This window comes from Triticum aestivum, chromosome 4B (genome assembly GCF_018294505.1).
Source record: "Triticum aestivum cultivar Chinese Spring chromosome 4B, IWGSC CS RefSeq v2.1, whole genome shotgun sequence".
NCBI lineage: Eukaryota > Viridiplantae > Streptophyta > Magnoliopsida > Poales > Poaceae > Triticum > Triticum aestivum.
The window spans coordinates 18811994-18831229 of NC_057804.1; the positions used below are offsets into that span (position 1 = coordinate 18811994).

Genomic DNA, 19236 nt, shown 5'->3' on the forward strand with positions numbered 1-19236 from the left:
GGCCCAGCCAAGCCTTGTCACGCCCAACGCCCCTCGCCGTCCCCCGCGACCGCGCCACCGCCGCCGCGCCGTGGCAGGCCGCCCGCATTCGACCGTCGCCGCCGAGCCGCCGTCAGCTACGCTGTCCCGTCGATCCGGCCGCGATTCTGCGTCCGTTGAGGCGTCACGGCTCGCTTTTCCGTGGAGGTGGACGCGCTTGTCGCGCTCGCGAGGAGAAAATATCTCCGGCGGGAGGAAATATCTGGCGCCACTGCTGGCGTCGTTTTCCCATCATTTTGGCTGGCGCCCGCCCCCACTCAGGCACCCGCCATGTCCGGTCGCGGCTTGTCGCTCTCCGCGGCGAGCGGTGGCCACCCGTGCCCCGTCCTCCCCTCACCTCTCCGGCCGCCCCGGATCCGCTATAAAAAACCTCACTCAGTCGGCACCACTGGCCAGGCGCGCACTCCCATCCCTTCTCCCCACTGCCATCAGCCAACGCTTCCGGCCGCCCTCCCGCGCCGCCCGCCGGATCCGCCGTCGCTCCCGCGCCGCTCGCCGGATCCGCCGTTTCTCAGGTGAGGCCCCTCCCCTACCCCGTCCAGAGCTCGGGCGCCAGGGGTCTAGGACTCGTGCTTCTTTTCTCGGCCTGAATGAATTTGTGGGGTTACAACTGTTCTAAGCGAATTGTGACTACTTTTTTCGTCTGTATCAGTTCAATCGATCCATGTCCAATTGTCGATGCCGAATAAGAAAAAAGAACGTAGATAATCTGCTCTGTAATGGGAATTGGGAGGACCTCACAATTGAGTACGTACTACTATGAATCTATGATGATGTTGCCCTGTCCAAACGTGGAGATTAGTGAGTGTGTAGTTGCAGTCCTTAGTGCAATCTTTGGCATTTGGTGCAGGGATACGGCACCTCTGTGCCGAATTGGTGCAGGATACGCCGGGGATACGCGTATCCTGATGCATCTCTTTTTTTGAATTATTACAAAAAGGAAAAAATGCTAGTAAACTTTTTTTAGGAAAAAAAAAACAGAAAGGGGTACGAAGGGGATACCTCAGGGATACGTGTGGGCTGTTATCACTTGACCCAAGTGCGTTCATTCTGCACGCAGGCTCCATGTCTGCTACCTAGCTAGCTAAGCCAAGTGCGTTCATCATGTTTCATCGTCAATCACTGGTGCTGGTGTAAAAATTCTCAATCTTGTGTCATGTTCATCTTCTGCTAGACTGCCCTCCGTCACATATTAGTTATCTCTCAAACGGATGTATCTAGTACTCAAATACGTCTAGATACATCCATTTCAGCGATAATTAATATGGGACGAAGGGAGCATATCTCTTGCTTTGGTGGATTAACTTTTTTGATCAATTGTCCTATGAATCTATATGATTATATGTTATTAATTTAGTTCGTAATGCACTGCTGCACTACAGTATTTTATTCATCGTCTATCCATATACTTGCCATATCCTCGTAAATTCATTTTTTGAAAATGCCGTTTTCCGTATTCCCGTACTGTGTAACGTTGTTTGCAGTCATGAAGTATGAATGTACTAATCTATTGCAACATAGTGCCTGCATCTACTAATCTGTACCTTGAACAGGAAATGGCTGCACTGCAACCATCGTTCTCGTCGCTAATGGCTATGAACAATAGCTGCAACACCATGAAGTTCCCCAAAACTGCACTTTTGCCTGGTTTCGGTGGCATTTCGCGCCCTCAAGATGTGCAGGACAGGAATGCTAGCCTCACCTGTTCAAGGCCTAAGGCAGTTTCACTGACTGATCAGTCAGTAGCAGAGCCAACAAAACCCAGGCAATCGAAACATACAGTTGATCCTGCTGCTCCAGAATTTCTGCCGCTCCCAGCATTTGAAGATTGCTTCCCACGGAGCACCAAAGAATGCAGGCATGCTTCCTGCTTTTGCTTCGCCTAGCAACTGTACTGGGAGTGCCAACTTTGTTATATTCTAATGTATCAGTTTTATCTTATATTTGCTATGGTTATGATCTGCAGTGAAGTCGTTCATGAGGAATCAGGTCATGCCCTGAAGGTTCCATTTCGGAGAGTCCATTTGACCGGAGATAGCGGGCATTTCGACACATATGACACCAGTGGTCCACAGAACATAAGCCCAAGGCTTGGTAACTCACTAGCCTTATCTCGTTTGTCATATTCTCTGTCATAAACCATGTAGACTGTTTTGTACTCATAAGCCATAACATCTTGATCGGCTGTCCAAGAGGAACTTACACGGTGTGTTTGTATTATCGCTCTCATGCAACCACGTATTTGTTTTGGTGCCTTGAATTGCTCTGATGTTTCCCTTTTTGTGTGTTAATAAGTTCATCTTATAGTCAAATAATGGACAGTTTCATTGTTTCAACAGTCGGATGGTATTGATCAGATGCCTGGTTTTGGATTTGGAAAATAGTTGAAAAGGCAAAGTAGACGTATTAGTTTTTTATGATCATATATCGGATATCTCTATAGATATTCTTCTAATGTTTTCTTAGTTGTAGTATTTCAGATTGTTTCATTCTCAAGTTTACCCTAGTAAGCACATTGGCTGTGCTTTGTGGAGAGATTACCCATGCTCCTTCAGAAAAAAAGTAGTTTCCTCCTGTATATTCTCAGTTAAAGTGTTCTAGATGAGAACTGAAGAAGTATCCAGGGAAATGTATTAGGTCCCTCAGAAAGTTAGATAGCATAAAAATAGCAATATAATTATTTTATCCGTCCAAATTAATTAAATATAGTTTTTTTGTGTCAAGCTTTTGAATAGGTTTTAAACTTTTGAATAAATTGTGTCAAGTTTAAAATTCATATAAGTTTGTTTGTAATAAGCATGATTGAACTTTTACAGGACTCCCAAAGATAAGAAAGGAATGGATTGACAGGAGGGAGAAATTGGGTAGTCCTCGGTACACCCAAATGTACTATGCTAAGCAGGGAATCATAACAGAGGAGATGCTGTACTGTGCCAAACGTGAGAACCTTGCTCCTGAATTTGTCCGATCTGAAGTCGCCCGTGGACGAGCCATTATCCCTTCCAACAAGAGGCACCTGGAATTGGAGCCCATGATTGTTGGAAGAAACTTCCTTGTGAAGGTGAATGCAAACATCGGGAACTCAGCTGTTGTGAGCTCCATCGAGGAGGAAGTCCACAAGCTCCAGTGGGCCACAATGTGGGGAGCAGATACTGTCATGGACCTTTCAACAGGGCGCCATATCCATGAGACCCGGGAATGGATTATTCGTAACTCCTCCGTTCCTATTGGAACTGTTCCGATTTACCAAGCACTTGAGAAAGTGAATGGTATCGCTGAAGACCTTAGCTGGGAAGTCTTCAGGGACACTTTAATTGAACAAGCCGAGCAGGGTGTTGACTACTTCACCATCCATGCTGGTGTGCTGCTTCGTTACATTCCTCTCACAGCAAAGAGGATGACTGGCATAGTTTCACGCGGTGGATCAATCCATGCAAAATGGTGCTTGACGTATCACAAGGAGAACTTTGCTTATGAGCACTGGGATGACATTCTTGACATATGTAACCAGTATGATGTGGCATTGTCAATTGGTGATGGCCTGAGGCCTGGTTCCATTTATGATGCTAATGATAGCGCTCAGTTTGCAGAACTGCTGACTCAAGGGGAACTAACTCGCCGAGCATGGGAGAAAGATGTGCAGGTGAGAATGATAGGAGTCAAGTTCAACATACAGAGTTGTTTCCTTTACAATATCAAATATTCTAATATGTACAGTCATGGTTTATGTTTGTTTTTTATTGCAAGATGCGAGAATCAATAACAGGACGTTCTAAATAAGCTTTGAGTAATCAACCTTCGATATAAATGCTACTGACAAGATTATTACCTATGTTAGCTTGGTTTATGCATAAGATTGAAGTGGATATTTTAAGTAACTGGTAAATAGTATAAACAAGATATTTTTTCCAGTACAGTTGAATATGATTGCTAGATCGTCAGATTATATAGTAAATGTAAAAGAACACTTTTATTAGGATATGTGTTAGCTGTTTATCATCCAACAGTTCTTCATGTTTCAGTTAAAAACAAGGTCTCTGCACCGGTTTCTAATGGGTCAATTATTTTTGGAACATTGTATATACGACCATATTCATCTACAGTGCATGGTAGCTTATCTTAATGAATACGCTTGAATAGAGATTAGTTGTCAGAAACCAACAAGTGAGAAAATATTGAAGATATAATATTCGAATTCTTGATTGTAAAGTGCTTTAAGTGATGAATCATTTTTTATGCCCTAGTGACTCGACAGTTGAACTCTGACACTTGAACTTGGAACTGTATTATGCTCTGCATGATGAGTTGTTTCTATCTTCTACTATGTTATTCAATAGTTGAAACTTGGGAGTTGTCTTTCTGATATTTACACTTCTTAACTTCTAGGTGATGAATGAAGGTCCTGGGCATATTCCGATGCATAAAATTCCTGAAAATATGGAGAAACAGCTAGAGTGGTGCAACGAAGCACCTTTCTATACGTTGGGTCCATTGACAACTGATATTGCACCTGGTTATGATCACATCACCTCAGCCATTGGTGCCGCCAACATTGGGGCTCTTGGCACCGCACTTCTCTGTTATGTAACACCAAAGGAGCACCTTGGGTTGCCTAACAGGGATGATGTTAAGACAGGTGTGATATCCTACAAAATCGCTGCTCATGCTGCTGATTTGGCAAAGCGTCACCCCTATGCACAAGCATGGGATGATGCACTAAGCAAGGCAAGGTTTGAGTTTAGATGGTTGGACCAATTTGCTTTATCCCTGGATCCAGTTACTGCAATGTCTTTCCATGATGAAACACTGCCATCTGACGGTGCCAAAGTAGCACATTTCTGCTCAATGTGTGGTCCCAAGTTTTGCTCGATGAAAATCACCGAGGATATTAGAAAGTATGCTGATGAACATGGTTATGGGACAGTAGAGGAAGCTGTGAGGCAAGGAATGAGTGAGATGAGTGCTGAATTCTTGGCTGCAAGAAAAACAATTAGTGGCGAACAACATGGTGAAGCTGGAGGGGAAATCTATGTGCCAGAAAGCTACGTAGTTCAAAAATAAGGTCAGTTTGTTGTGTATCTTTTAAAGATTGTCTTGCAAGTAGGGAGAGGACGCTCACAAAACTTTCCCTCTTTGGAATACTATACATGGTAATAAGACTTTAGCAACACTGCTGTTCCCCCTACATCTGAACTATTTGAGAAAATGAAGCACACTTTAAATTTGGAACCACATATGATTTTTATCCTCTAGGTAATAATTCTAACCAAGGATGATCCCATCAGTTAGAACATATCGTAATTGCATTGCATGATCTGCTTGATCATAGTTCTACACTGTGATGTCATGCAATGGATTAGTTCCGTTTGTATAGAGTGTGGAATTTTTCCAGCACTGAGCAAACTTTACCTTCTTTTAAAAAGTCAGTGTCGAATTAAACAAACTGTGTTTTAGAATGTTTGAATTAAGTAAACATTAGTAGCACGATAATATGGTTGAATGATCCATTCATTAAATTCCAACCAATTACGTTGACATCATAATGTAATTCCAACCAACAAACTTTGTGCAGATGTCCTTGGCAGCCGTCTGATCGAGGTGATGCAGATTTGATGGCCAGGCCGTTTGTCAGCAGCACTTCTACCATCTTTTGTTAGGAGGTGGTAAGCAGGATATATGCCTCAATAAAGCTACTGCTGCTTAGCGTCAGTTTTTAATGTCATTATGGATTATGGGTTGTAATAAAAGTGAACTCTATATTGTGTTACTTATGTTATAATTGTCTTTGCATATCATTATGGGATTGCTAGTGATGAAAGTTGCACCAGGGGTGCTTGTATTCCCAACAATCTTAAGGCCCCTTGGCCTGGATTGTTGCGATATGGGCTGAGAAAGTCCCTTTGAACCTGAACAGGATAATGCCTGCGAAGGGAGTGTGCATTTCTATTTTCATGTTTCCCAGGATACACTCAACCCTCAACATTCTGGAAATCGAGGGACCAGTTTTCCTGAATGTGTGGAGCGCACCCACTGGATATGCATGTTTCCTACTCTGACGCAACATGGTAATGTACACGATTTCTTTAACCAGCATACATATTGGCATTTCTCCAAGAGGAGAGGATATTTATAGGCATAGTGTTATCATGGAACACCTCAAATTTAGTCATCATGGAACACATAAAATTTACCCATCACATTTTTTTTTGAGAAATCCCATTACATCTTGCAAAGCATTGACAATGTCCTGTGTAATTTAATTTTTACACCTAATCATGTACATATTCCTATAGCAAAGTATAAAAGATGTAACTAGACTGAGATTGGAATGGTTATGTACATGCCACTTGTCAGTTGAGAACAAAATCAACAACAGAACTCTTTTTGACTTGATTATGTAAAATGTGTCTACTAAGAATTATTTTGTAGAGTGGCTGAGATACTGCTTATCATGAACTATTTCTTTGGTTGTTCCCATTATGATTGTCAAACATTTTCAAATACATCGTAAACTTTTTCACATGGACGGTTTCAACTTTAATCATCCATGCATGATAACTGTGTATCCACACTGTCAAACTTGGCAGCACTTCAGTGCTAGACTGTTGGTCCTGCATAGTTTATGACAACAAGTCTCCTCCCAAAAGTTAAGGCATTTCATACTTGTTTGATCTAGTGCTTAGTTCACGACCGCAGTTAGGCATACTGGAGAAATATGGCAAATCGGCGCACACCTGTCAGCTGCGCAAGCATGGTGAATAACATGCATAAGCTTGTGATGTACTACCTCTGTCCCATAATATAAGAATGTTTTTGACACTAGTGTAGTGCCAAAAACGTTCTTATATTATGGGACGGAGGGAGTATCTATTATCAACCATAAAGCCCCATATGTTTATCCTTGGATGCCATTGTATTGGCTAAGGACATGATTTTAGTTTTACCTTCTGATGTGTGAGACACATGTTTCTTAGTCGATCTATTACTTGCCCCTCCACTTTTGGTTGTGAATTACATGACCCAATCAAAATACCATGACTGACGCCAATTGTCGAGAGAATTGTGGGTAAAACATGTCAGAAAGGTGGTGCTGGTGGCTGGGTCTTCCTGAGTTGATAGTGGATTTCGGGTCTGCCCTCCGATGTGATTGTGTTGGTAGGGTGTTGGTCTTGAATTTTTAGAGAGCTGAGCTATGCACATATTTTTTTTCTGATACCGCGGCTATAGTTTTCACTGTTGTTTTTCACCTTTGAAGTTCCATACAAAGGGATTCTTCACATGTTCAGGTGTTAACTTGTACTTCTTTAATCTATATTGATATGTGCCCTTCCTATTTATTTTGGATGCGTGGAACAATGCAATGTTGCTTCACCAAATTATATACTTTATGTTGCTTTGTATATTAATGTTTTCCCCTTGACAAACTTCAAATGTGAATTCAGGAACATATTTTAGAACTGCATGCTTGGCCCGAAATACTTTATAGCTCCATAACTCTGAAGTATTTTTTTTTGTAAGAGGAAGATGTGTATTTTACTTATGGGCCATGGAGCTAATCGAAGTATGGCGTGACTCGTGTCAAACCACACAAATCAAACATGACTGAAGAAAGACTAAGGACATCTTTCCTTTTTCGCACAATTTGGCTAGCTTGCCAGTGTGACAAGCCTAACTAAACACAGAGCCATTTTAATGTTTTGGAACACACTGCTTGCATGATAATAAACATTTTTTTTCTGAAACAAAATGTTCGCATAATAGCAAACACTTTCTTACTATGACCACAACTGTAAGTCCATTGGAAGCATCAATTTCTGGTGTGATCGAATATACTACTGGTGAAAAAACACGTGTGGAAGCGCAACAATCACCACGAATAATTGGAACAAATCCACTTGCTATGAGCAACAATTTGCAGGTCTTTTATTTAAGAAAAAAATAACACTATCTACAACTATACAACTTTCTCTTCCACCCAATTGATTCCAAATGGGATGATCATGGCTAAAGTTGGGTGCAGAAAAATGTCTATAAACAAAACAAAACAAATGGAAACAAAGAAGCACACACTTACAATGGAAATGTATTGGCAAAAAGTTAGTGAAATAAAAGTTCATTGGAAGAAGCTATGCTCAGGATGGTTGAGGTACGTGTGGTTTAGGGAAAATGTTTATACAATAAGGATCACACATCGGTAGTGATTGATGCAAAATTCCACCACCATTGGTACACATGTAAATAAACCAGTGAAGCATAATTACATACAATGAATACATGGACAATATCCTCCATATTATTGTCAGTACATTGGATACATGAGAAATGGAGGAAGCTCGTACTCAAGAACGGAGGCACAATACAACTGGAAAACCATGGAAACATATGTGAGGGATGGTGACATTATGTGGAAATTTTTGAAATCAATGACAATGCAAGACTATACGCAACACATAAGAAAAATAAAAAAAGCACAGATTGATAGTGAAAGCACATCAATATATCAAGATAAACAACGAGGACCATAGAAACATGACGGGTAAAGGAAGCATGTATATTGTCATGTGCAATAAACCATTTAGAAATAAAAAATGCGAGAAATAATGAAGCATGTTTGGTAGAAGTAAAAATGTGAATAAGCTAAACAAATATAAGACATAGTGGAGCCATGCTGCAGTCTTATGGCACACTGGAATAAACAGAAGCACTCCGCAATCAAAATTTGCTTCTACTGGAAATGAATTTTACTTCTAAAGAAATACCAGCTTGCATGTTTGATGGAACATACAGATTAACATAACTGAGCTATGAAAAAAAAGTATAACAAAGCAAAATGAGTGAAAAGAAATAGGCCCTCGCGTCGTCCTCCCGAGGGCGACTAGGGTTCGCGTCATTGCCGCCACACATCCTCCTCCAAATCCCTCGACGTAATCAGAGGAGAAAGCCAGCTTTGCTCGCGCGGTCGTGGACAAAGGTGGCGACGAGGTTCGCGTCGCTCCGTCACGCGGGCAAAGGACTTCAGTCGTGGCACGGTGGTCCCTAGTGGCGGCGGGGACGTCTTTCGACATATGACGTTTTCTGGGGCTGGTGACCGAATCCCTTGGCCATGTGGGCGTGGCGAGGTGTCGACGGGTGGTGGTCAAGGTGTCGGTGCACCTTCGGTTTTCAAATCTAGATATGTAGGTTCGGTCCCCTTTCCCCTCTCTGGCTCACGCTTCCTCGCCACCTAGGGTTCTCGACGACCTCTGATCCAGTTCTCTCACTGGCATGGTGATATGACAAGCTCGGGTCCGGGGAAACCCCTGGCCAACCAATTCGGCCATGGCAGCGGCGACGCCCAAGGGCGTTGCTTTCCTCCGCTGAGGCGTTGTTGAGGACACTGCCTCCCCATCCTCGGCTTCTTTTCCAAGCAAAAGATCAAAATCCATGGTTGATTGGGCAGGTGACGGCGACATGCGCGTCGTGTTCTCCTTGGAGACGTCGTACGGGAAAATTGGGTACTTGGTAGGGTGGTGCCTTGGGGTGGAGGTGACCCGCGACTCCAAACCTTGTGTGGCAATTGTGCGCACTAGTCTTTCTTGCAGGTTTGTCGTCTTCTCTGTTCGTGGTGCTCTTAGGTCCAACCTACATTGTCGAGTCACAATGGTTCGACGTCCTCGTCCCTGGGGGGAAGGGGATAGAGTTCCCCTTCCTGATGGCTACAGATTGGCCATGACGGGGAGTGTCGGGTTCTTTCTCCACTGGGGCGCACCTTCAATCGGCACAACCGTTTTTTCGCTGTCCTCGGAGCTGCATTTCCTCTTCGCTTGCCACTAGTAGCTTTCCCCTCCGCTCGAGTGTTCGAGTACGACGACTATGTAGGTTATGTCTTGCGCTTTGTGCTTCAAGCGAGCAATGTGCCATGATGTATCCATGTGGTTGGGTAACCAGCTCCTTGCCTAGCTATCAGGTGAGCGCCTCTTCTTGCCAACGATGCGGTGCCCTTTGAACCAGGACGAGAGGGTAGGGTCCCTCTTCTGAATTGGAGAAGGAAGGAGTTGTGTTCCCTCATCCTAGTGGAGCAGCGTCAACAACATCCTTCTTGTGGCTGTCGGCTGATGCATGACACCTCTTCTGCTTAGTCGTTTTAGGTTCTTGAGTGTAGTGGGCATCGACATTTGCAAGATGTACTTTCTCTTTAACTCCTTTAGGTTGTTGTATGTGTTGTGTTGTAATATGCTCTAAGAACTCATTGTATCGTTCGTCGACCCAAGTGAAAGTGAGAAGAGGCCGATGGGAAAGACCAAATTCAAGGTGGATGCAAAGCGCAATGCTTCGACACTCGCCTTGCAAGAAACTTTAAAGGGATTCGTGGCCCAAAAGGAGGTGTTAATTGAGAAGAGAGAAGAGTTGGAAGAGACGAAGTTGCAAAGAGGAGGCATTGAAGACCTTTTTTGACATACAAATGTAGAAGCTCGAGATCGATGAGGCCATTGCCCGATATCAAGATCCAAGGAGGTAGAGCTCTCGATAATCTCGAAGGAACTAGAGGTCTGCGTGATCATCTTATATTTGTTCGTTTTGCATAACTAGAGGTCTGCGTGATCATCTTGAGGGAGGCCTTTATTTCTTTTCAGTGAAAATATCATTTTCACACCTCAAAAAATTCTGATAAAAAAGTATACACATAAGCATATGCTTGTAGTATATACATACAGAATTTCATGAACATGTATGTTCATATGTGATGTACACAAAAAAGATAAATACATAGAATAAAATGGGCTTTTTCTTTATTGTATTTGGGCCAGATATTTGTCTTTTTTGTCTACCCTGCAAATACTTAAGTGTATGTATTTCCAGAAAAATTGATAGTTTTTGTTCTAAATAATTTAGAAAATACTTTTCTAGAAAACGGGCTCCATGGGACCCGTCCTCTGCAACGCCCCACTTAAAGTTCTTTTTTACTGTGGAGTTCAGCGTAGAGATTGCAGACATGAAGTTTATGCAATTTTACCAGCAGAAAAAAATGTATATCCAATTCAAATGTAATTTTTGTTTGCCTCTAGTGTGTTGGCGGCGATGGGCAAAGACGGCCGGCGAGGATCAGCTTTTGTTCGTCTGCAACTGCAACGACGGTGTATTTGAATGGTTCTCTTTCAGTCAAATAAAGTAAATCTTATCAAACAAATAAATTTTTGCCTTGTGCACTCAAGAAGGGATTATTGCGTGTACCTGTAAGTACACCGTCATATTTAGTTCTTCTGATTACAGAAAGAAAATTAGGAGGATCACTATGAAAATATCTCTCATGACAACTGACATTTCAGCGCCATAATTTTTCATCAGACACTAGTAGTACTATGGCCAACTACATCATTAAGTTAGGGGACATTTTGGATCCTGCCACTCATGTCAATTACATCACCCCATCAACGATGGCTGTTTGAAGTCCCCTCGGTAGTATGCCCGTCATGGATGATTTTTCTTAGATGGTTCGCTGTTCGTAATGTATCCAGACATTTATATGCACGGTCCTCCTGCCCATTCGTACATGTGTGTTAATTTCCTGGTTAAAAAATGTACTGACATTAATTTGATTTTCGTGATCAACTTCTTCATTTCCTGACAAAATTAACGGCAGTCGTGGCCATGGTCGAGTAGTGTAAATCATTTCCTGACAGATGTATTGCGTTGTACTTAGAGCTTTCACTTCCAGTTATGTCTTGCGCTTTGTGCTTCAAGCGAGCAATGTGCCATGATGTATCCATGTGGTTGGGTAACCAGCTCCTTGCCTAGCTATCAGGTGAGCGCCTCTTCTTGCCAACGATGCGGTGCCCTTTGAACCAGGACGAGAGGGTAGGGTCCCTCTTCTGAATTGGAGAAGGAAGGAGTTGTGTTCCCTCATCCTAGTGGAGCAGCGTCAACAACATCCTTCTTGTGGCTGTCGGCTGATGCATGACACCTCTTCTGCTTAGTCGTTTTAGGTTCTTGAGTGTAGTGGGCATCGACATTTGCAAGATGTACTTTCTCTTTAACTCCTTTAGGTTGTTGTATGTGTTGTGTTGTAATATGCTCTAAGAACTCATTGTATCGTTCGTCGACCCAAGTGAAAGTGAGAAGAGGCCGATGGGAAAGACCAAATTCAAGGTGGATGCAAAGCGCAATGCTTCGACACTCGCCTTGCAAGAAACTTTAAAGGGATTCGTGGCCCAAAAGGAGGTGTTAATTGAGAAGAGAGAAGAGTTGGAAGAGACGAAGTTGCAAAGAGGAGGCATTGAAGACCTTTTTTGACATACAAATGTAGAAGCTCGAGATCGATGAGGCCATTGCCCGATATCAAGATCCAAGGAGGTAGAGCTCTCGATAATCTCGAAGGAACTAGAGGTCTGCGTGATCATCTTATATTTGTTCGTTTTGCATAACTATGGCCGAGATGCAATTATTTTGGCGCAATGTTGTACGCCGACGTATGATCGTACGATACTATGCAACAATTTCTAGTTTTATTTTGCTATCTAGTACTTGCTATGTTTGATGATGAAACTATGTTTGTTGAAAAAACCGGCCGAGGTGGACCAAATGGGTCGGCCGGTTAAAATGAGCGGACACCGCCTCTACCTGCGAGCCAAACAAACAAAAAAGAAGAAAATACGTGTTGACGCTGACTTGTTTTTTTGAAAGGTTAACGTTGACTTAGTGCATGATGCCACGCTTGGTTGTCGTATCATCTCTCCCATGGAAACCCTTCACGCCTCCCGGATTCTCAGTCGTCAACCGCAGTCAACGGCGCGCACGTCCCCCCTGATTCCGCACCCCGTCCCGTCCCATCCCCGCCGTCCGTGGAGACACGCGTCGAGCGATCCACCGCGTCGCGGGCTTCTCTCTCCCATTTCCCCCGCCCTTCTTCCGCTCCTTCCCACCAAAGCCAAGCCACCGCGCCACCCCTTAAACCCGACCCTCCGTCCGCTTCCAGACCCTTCCCGAGCTCTCTCTCGCCTCTCGCCTCTCGCCATGGGGAAGGGGAAGAGCCGCCGCGGCGCCGGAGGAGGGCGCGAGCCGGCGAGCGCGGGCGACGTCCAGCGAGCCGCGGCGGCGCTCGCCCTCGCCGAAGCCGCCGCCCTCCACGGGTTCGAGGTCACCGACGTCGGTACGTGCCGCGCGCCGCGACCGACCCCCCCTCTCTCCGTCCCGTTTCGCGCCGCCATTTCGGGCGAGATCCGCTCTGCGATTCTCGAGGTTACTGATGGCGGCATGCGTTCCTGGTTTAATTTCCCGCTCGTCGCGCGTCCAGGTACCGGCGGCTGGTCGCCGCAGATGCAGTTCCTCCTCGCGTGCTCGCAAGGCGACCTGCGCCGGGCCAAGGGTAAGATCCTCCTCCGTGATGGCGTTGTTCTAGATATGGTTGATGGTGCTGCTTATACGATATATAAGTTGATGCTGCTGCTTTGTGATGGTCTGCTGGCTTTAGTTGATTGATTTTGCTCTTGTGGGGTTGTTATCTGTACATTTCACCATCCGTTTATTGAGTGTCTTGATCTTGTTTCATGCAACAAAATTGTTGGAAATTGGATCATGTAGTATGAGGATGTGCCTTAACTAACGTGGCTCTGTTGAAATCTGGGTCGTCTTGAAGCCTTGGTAAATGGCATGGACAAGGATGACAGGGAGTCGCTTGCCTCTGTGAGGGTCGAGGGCTGTGGGGCGTTGCATTCGGCAGCGGGCTCTGGTGATATGGCCATCTGCAAGTACCTGGTGGAGCAGCTTGGATTTGATGTCGACTCGGATGCTAGCTCTGGTACGTAGTAAATCAAATGCTCCAATGTTTCATTCCAGTTCTTGCTTATACCATACAATGCAATTCGTAGATGGAACGTGAATTATTGGCATTCCATTTATAGGAATTTCCGTATTTGTTTAATCTCTCATGCTCTGTTCATCTGCTCGTGATATGGCCAGTTAATTGAATTCTTACTACTTATTCAAAATTAAAAAATGATGATCTTACTGTTCAGTTTATTACTTCGTTTTCATATATTTTTGTTGCATAATATAAGCTTGTGATAGTGAGACCTGATGACTATAAGATTTCCGTCTAAACATGCTTGTGAATGACGGTATTAATTACACCATTTTGTTTATATGCACCTGCAAATGTGCGTGTCTGTGAGATTTCAGTCTTCAGTATTGCTTGTGATATGATGCTGAGGAAGTGCAGACAATGGCAGTAGATTTCTTAGGCCCAACCGGTTGCCTATTTGACTAAAATTGCTTGATTGTAATTCTCTTGGCAGGTTTGACACCCTTGTCTTTCGCGGTGGCGCATGGGGAAATGACTGCTGCGAGGTATTTTCTTGAAAAAGGTGCTAATCCCAACACAAAAAGTTCCTCCACCGGCACGACTCCTCTGCATGAAGCAGTAGCAACAGGTGTCTATTTCTTCACATTCTGCTCTGTTAAAGTTGGTTGCATATATATGATGTCATATTTCTCTGTTGAGTTGCTGTCCGATTGTGTTATGAGGTTGACCGTCCCAACTTTGTGTTTATGATTGGGATGCAGCCCAGGAGTGATAATACGGAAGTGATGGTTCCACTACATGACTTTCCTTAAAAAAAATGTCCCAAAATGAATTTGTCCAGCAACTGAAAACCTTCTTGTCAACATGTTGTGTATACTGATAGGATATAACTATTTAAACGGTGTGGATGCCTCCTTTCTTGCTAGGCTGTGATGAAATTGCACGACTGCTGCTATCGAAAGGAGCTAATGTTGATGCACCTTCTCCTCATGGGACACCTCTAGTTGCCGCTGCAGCCCATGGGAAGTTCAATGCTATGAAGATTTTGCTGGAGCACCATGCAGATGTAATTAGTAAATTGATGTTCTTCCACTTGAGCTTACTTCTTTTTCTGCATAGCTCAAGTTTTGATGCGTATACAATCCCTAGAATCCTATTTGTTCAACATATATGGGACCTGGTAAGTGACTTGTATTTTTTCAAAATAAAATTGCAGCCGAACAAAGTCTCATGGGACTTTGGTACACCCCTGACCACAGTACTCTATGCTACTCCTGACAGAATGAATGAGTCCACTTGCTTAGAGTGCGTGAAACTTCTTGTCAAGGTGTGTGTGCAATTCACATTCTGCACATTTTGGTTGCTTGATGGAATCTCATGTCGGAAGATACTTTTTTGTATTCTCCACGTGTTTTATGTTATATCTGTTAACCCACAGGCTGGCGCGGATGTCAATTGTACAATTCCTGAAACTCCATTGGCAATAGCAACTAACAATGGCTTAACCACATGCCTTAAATACTTGTTGGAGGTTGGCGCCAATATCAATGTTCCAGCTAACCAGGTGAATTATTTTTTCAATTTATGCCTGTTCTTCACCCTTGATACTTGATGCTCTGGCACTTGTTGCATAAACTTGTCCTGGTGATGAATATTATGTGATGTCTCATGGAAATCTTGGAGTGCACTCAAATCGTATTTCTTGTTTACTGCTCCTTTAGTGCATATCGTAGTATTCAATATGTGAGGTTCAGTGATGTTGAGACGAAATCATGCAGAGAAAATCAGTTTAGAAGCCCCAGTAGTCCTATCCAAAAAGTAGGTGCTGACGATTTCCATCCATCAGAGTAACTATAGGATGGAAAGCTAGATATGAGATTTGATCCATCCATCAGAGTAGCCATACCTTTCCGATAAATGGGGGATATTTGGAATCATTTCATCGAGAACTGGGAAATTTACTCTGCATATTAAGAGTGGGTAATGTACGGAAGTAATTCGTATCCTTGTGTTAGAATGTCATCTTAGTTCTGTACAGTTAATATGTCATCAGCTGTTTCTATTAATAGGAGAAATAAGACAGGTTATTCTGCCTTGGTACAGTTTTGCAGCATCTTAACATAAGTATTGTTTAATGATTTAGGTTAAGAAAAGTGACAGTGATAGCAAAGCTCCACTGAAATCAAGCGGTGCAAAAGCTGTTAGGGGGAAGAACTATGTTGCTGCATCAAAATTGTGTTCTGAGGTATATTGTTGTGTAATCATTTTCAACGGCCCTCTTACTGAACAAGCTGTTGGGAGAGAACTGTTATTTTCATATTGCTAATACATCACAGTCGTGGACATTAGATGAGAATATAACACTTGGCATCCTATGAATGTACATGTTCCCACTACTGGTTACTGATTCCCACATCTAAGAATGCTTGTTGTGCTTCTAAATAATTGACGTGTATAGCTGCATAGGGTCAGGAGTTAATATACCAGCAAATGCAAGTTACTGTTGATTTGTGTCTTTTGAGTTTTGACTAATTTTTATAACCCCTTTTTAAGTGTACATCATTAATTTTTAACAATATTTCATTACTAATAAATGAATGTATTTATTTTAACTGGTTCACTCGAGTACTTCTATCCTATTTTCGGCCGGGTTTCAGCTATTAACTTTGATCATTCTGAAGTTATAAAATTGAGCTGGACGTTTTGGCTCCCTAGCTCACATGCACCCAGGTGAAAGTAAATTAAAAAAAAACAAAAAAAACGAGGAATTCTGAATTTTTATGTGAAGAACATGTTATAGCCAGTGCTATAGAAAGGCTATTTTGCATGTTTTTTGCTGAAGTAGGCAAGGCCTTACGAAAGGACTGTAGAATTTCCATCCAAGGTTTACATTTATAGTGATAGCTCTGCCCATTCATTTGGATTCGAGTATATCTTGGCATGTATCCTGCTGTTTGAAGAAAACCATGTTTTTTGTACTAGTTCGGGAAATAAGACATCCGTTATTCCAGCATGTTACAGCCTGTGGCATCTTACTTTTCTATTTAATCGTGGTACAAGTTTCTTAATAATGTAGGGCAAGTCAAGTGACAAAGATAGGAAGGCTCGGCTGAAATCACAAGGTGCAAAAGCAGTTGAGGGCAAGGACTATGCCGCCGCATCAAAATTCTATACAGAGGTATATTTTGAGGCAGTTATACTAAAAAATGCTGTTACTGAAAACCCATTGGAAAACTCTTTTATTTCTGTATTGCTAATGTAATAATGTATCATTAATTAGTTAACACAAATGGAGCAGATCATGGTTCTTGTTTTATCCCGGAATAAACAGGTTGTGCTTCGTGGTCTTTTAACATTTGGTTTGGTGCAGGCAATCAAGCTGGATCCCGCTGACGCGGTGTTGTATTCGAACAGGAGCCTTTGCTATCTGAAGTGTGGTGAAGAATATGATGCTTTGATTGATGCCAATGCTTGCATAAGCCTGGACCCTAAGTGGCATAAAGGTTACTACCGGAAAGGAGCCGCCCTTATGTCTCTTCTGGTAAGATTAGTTTTTTTTTGCTGCTTTATACATCACCTCCGGCCCTGTAGAAAATCTTTGAACGATGATTTCGTTATTAGGAGTACAAAGAGGCCTCTGATGCGTTCTCGGCTGGAATGAAACTGAAGCCTAACAACAAGGAGATGCAGGAGGCGCATAGGTATTACAATCCAGTTCATTCCTTCTATAGCTATTCTTCAACGCTTGACTAATTAAATTACTTCTAAACAGTAGTGATATTATGGACCATGTTTTACGAACCTTGGCGCTTGTATGATGGTTTCACATTATGAAAGTTAGTGTTACCTTGCTCGCCGTATGGTAGTGCATATTGTACTGTGGCATATCATTCCTTTGCGACAAAAAAAATAGCATTCCCGTCTGATTTTCAAACAAAGGGACTATGAAATGGTTGTGTGAAAATGAAACCACCTGGAGCATTTCTAATACCATTTTGCATCGCGTCATGTCGTGTGAAATGACTGAGATTTCAAATTCCTGTTGGCAATTTCAGGGAGGCAGTTGAGGCAATGAGGAAGGAACAGTCTGAGCCGAGTCTCTACGCACTGGATTAGTTCTTCAGGAGTGCTTCTGCTTCCACAGTAGTCTTTTCGGAATGTTGGTTCTGTGTATATATATACTCCACCTGTAAAAAGGTAGAAAACGTACTTGTGTAGTGGCTTTGCATGTTACGATCCAAAACGCTCTTTGGATGCTGGGAGCTCTTATCAGTACCTGAAACTGTTACCAAATGCCGCTCGGTAGTCGGCATGTCTTCTTTTTTTCTGCGTGTTTGATGCTGTTTGGATGTTTTCATTGGTTTTCCGATCAAGATGTATTGGTCCTCCGCTCAGGGCTTGTTGCTGAGTGCAGCACTCAGCAAAGGCTTTGCCGACGTGTTTTGGCCCTTTGCCAAGTGTCCGTGGCACTCAGCGTATAACACGATTCCAGTAGTGGTAAGAGCAACTCTAGCGGATCCTGCAGAATTTTGATTGCCATAAGGACATTTGTTAATATTTATGGAGGCTAAAACGGTTGAAGGCAAACACAGCTAACAAGGTAGATTTCTGGTGGTACTGCTATAATTGTATTATTTTGGGGAGCAAAATCAGCTAGGCTTTATTAAACCGAGGTAATGTTTACAGGTACTCCCTCCGTTCCAAAATAAATGACTCAACTTTATACTAACTTTAATATAAAGTTGGTACTAAGTTGGGTCATCTATTTTATAACGGAGAGAGTATTACATATGGATCATGAGGAGCACCTAACCACAAATTGTCTACTCCGTGGAAGGGAAACACCTAGCCTAGACAACTTATGAGCTTCAAAATTATTAGAAGCTCAAAATTCATCAACAAAAGAGCATGAAATAAAAGATTTCTCCATCTCCTTAATCTCCTTGACAACGACACCATAAGATCCTCCAGCCACACAATTGATTTTTTTGGCCACTTGCAATTTGATGCAATATGAAGATGTCGCACGCCTAAGTGTTCAGCCAACGACAGAGGTTCTCTGCATGCAATCACGAAGGTGTAAATTAACTTACCGGTCGCTGTGCAAACTCCAGCCGAAAGTGAAACGACGGGGTGAGGTGTGTATTTCTTTACCAGTGTATTTGAAAGAGAAACGGTGATCCAAACAGGGCCTTGTGAAGTAGGATCCTTCTATCCATGAGTGACCGAGTGACCAGGACTGATGACTCTAAATATGTGCCATCTCTGTGACGGTGAATTGCTGCAGCCGCCCAGGAGATGGCATCCCGCACATCACCCCGCACGCTCATCGCGCCAATCTTCTCCGAGATCAGAAATCCTCTATATTTCGTGTACTAATTGGAATCTCCAATATAGCTGACGCGTCATAGGGGAGGACA

The 19236-nt window shown here is 43.0% G+C and overlaps 2 protein-coding genes across 3 annotated transcripts; both read left to right on the forward strand.

The window, feature by feature from the left end:
* The first annotated feature begins 288 nt into the window (after positions 1-288).
* LOC123090650 (phosphomethylpyrimidine synthase, chloroplastic) lies at positions 289-7376 on the forward strand. Of its 2 annotated transcripts, XR_006442515.1 has the most exons (7): positions 289-554; positions 1593-1897; positions 2006-2133; positions 2856-3682; positions 4426-5101; positions 5612-5702; positions 5868-7376. XR_006442515.1 is itself a non-coding variant. In XM_044511967.1 (6 exons), exons 2-5 carry the CDS (start codon positions 1596-1598, stop codon positions 5098-5100), a joined length of 1932 nt encoding a protein of 643 aa, XP_044367902.1. In that variant the 5' UTR covers positions 289-554; positions 1593-1595; the 3' UTR covers position 5101; positions 5612-5834. The 2 variants fall into 2 exon arrangements, 1 of the variants encoding a protein (XP_044367902.1); XM_044511967.1 differs by lacking the exon at positions 5868-7376 and having other exon boundaries at positions 5612-5834.
* A 5585-nt stretch (positions 7377-12961) lies between these two features.
* LOC123094245 (poly [ADP-ribose] polymerase tankyrase-1) lies at positions 12962-18126 on the forward strand. Its single transcript, XM_044516297.1, has 12 exons — positions 12962-13165; positions 13310-13381; positions 13652-13813; positions 14310-14444; positions 14743-14882; positions 15033-15143; positions 15255-15380; positions 15960-16061; positions 16893-16994; positions 17187-17357; positions 17438-17517; positions 17872-18126. The coding sequence occupies exons 1-12, from the start codon at positions 13030-13032 to the stop codon at positions 17930-17932; spliced, it is 1398 nt and encodes a 465-aa protein (XP_044372232.1). The 5' UTR covers positions 12962-13029; the 3' UTR covers positions 17933-18126.
* The last annotated feature ends 1110 nt before the right edge of the window (positions 18127-19236 follow it).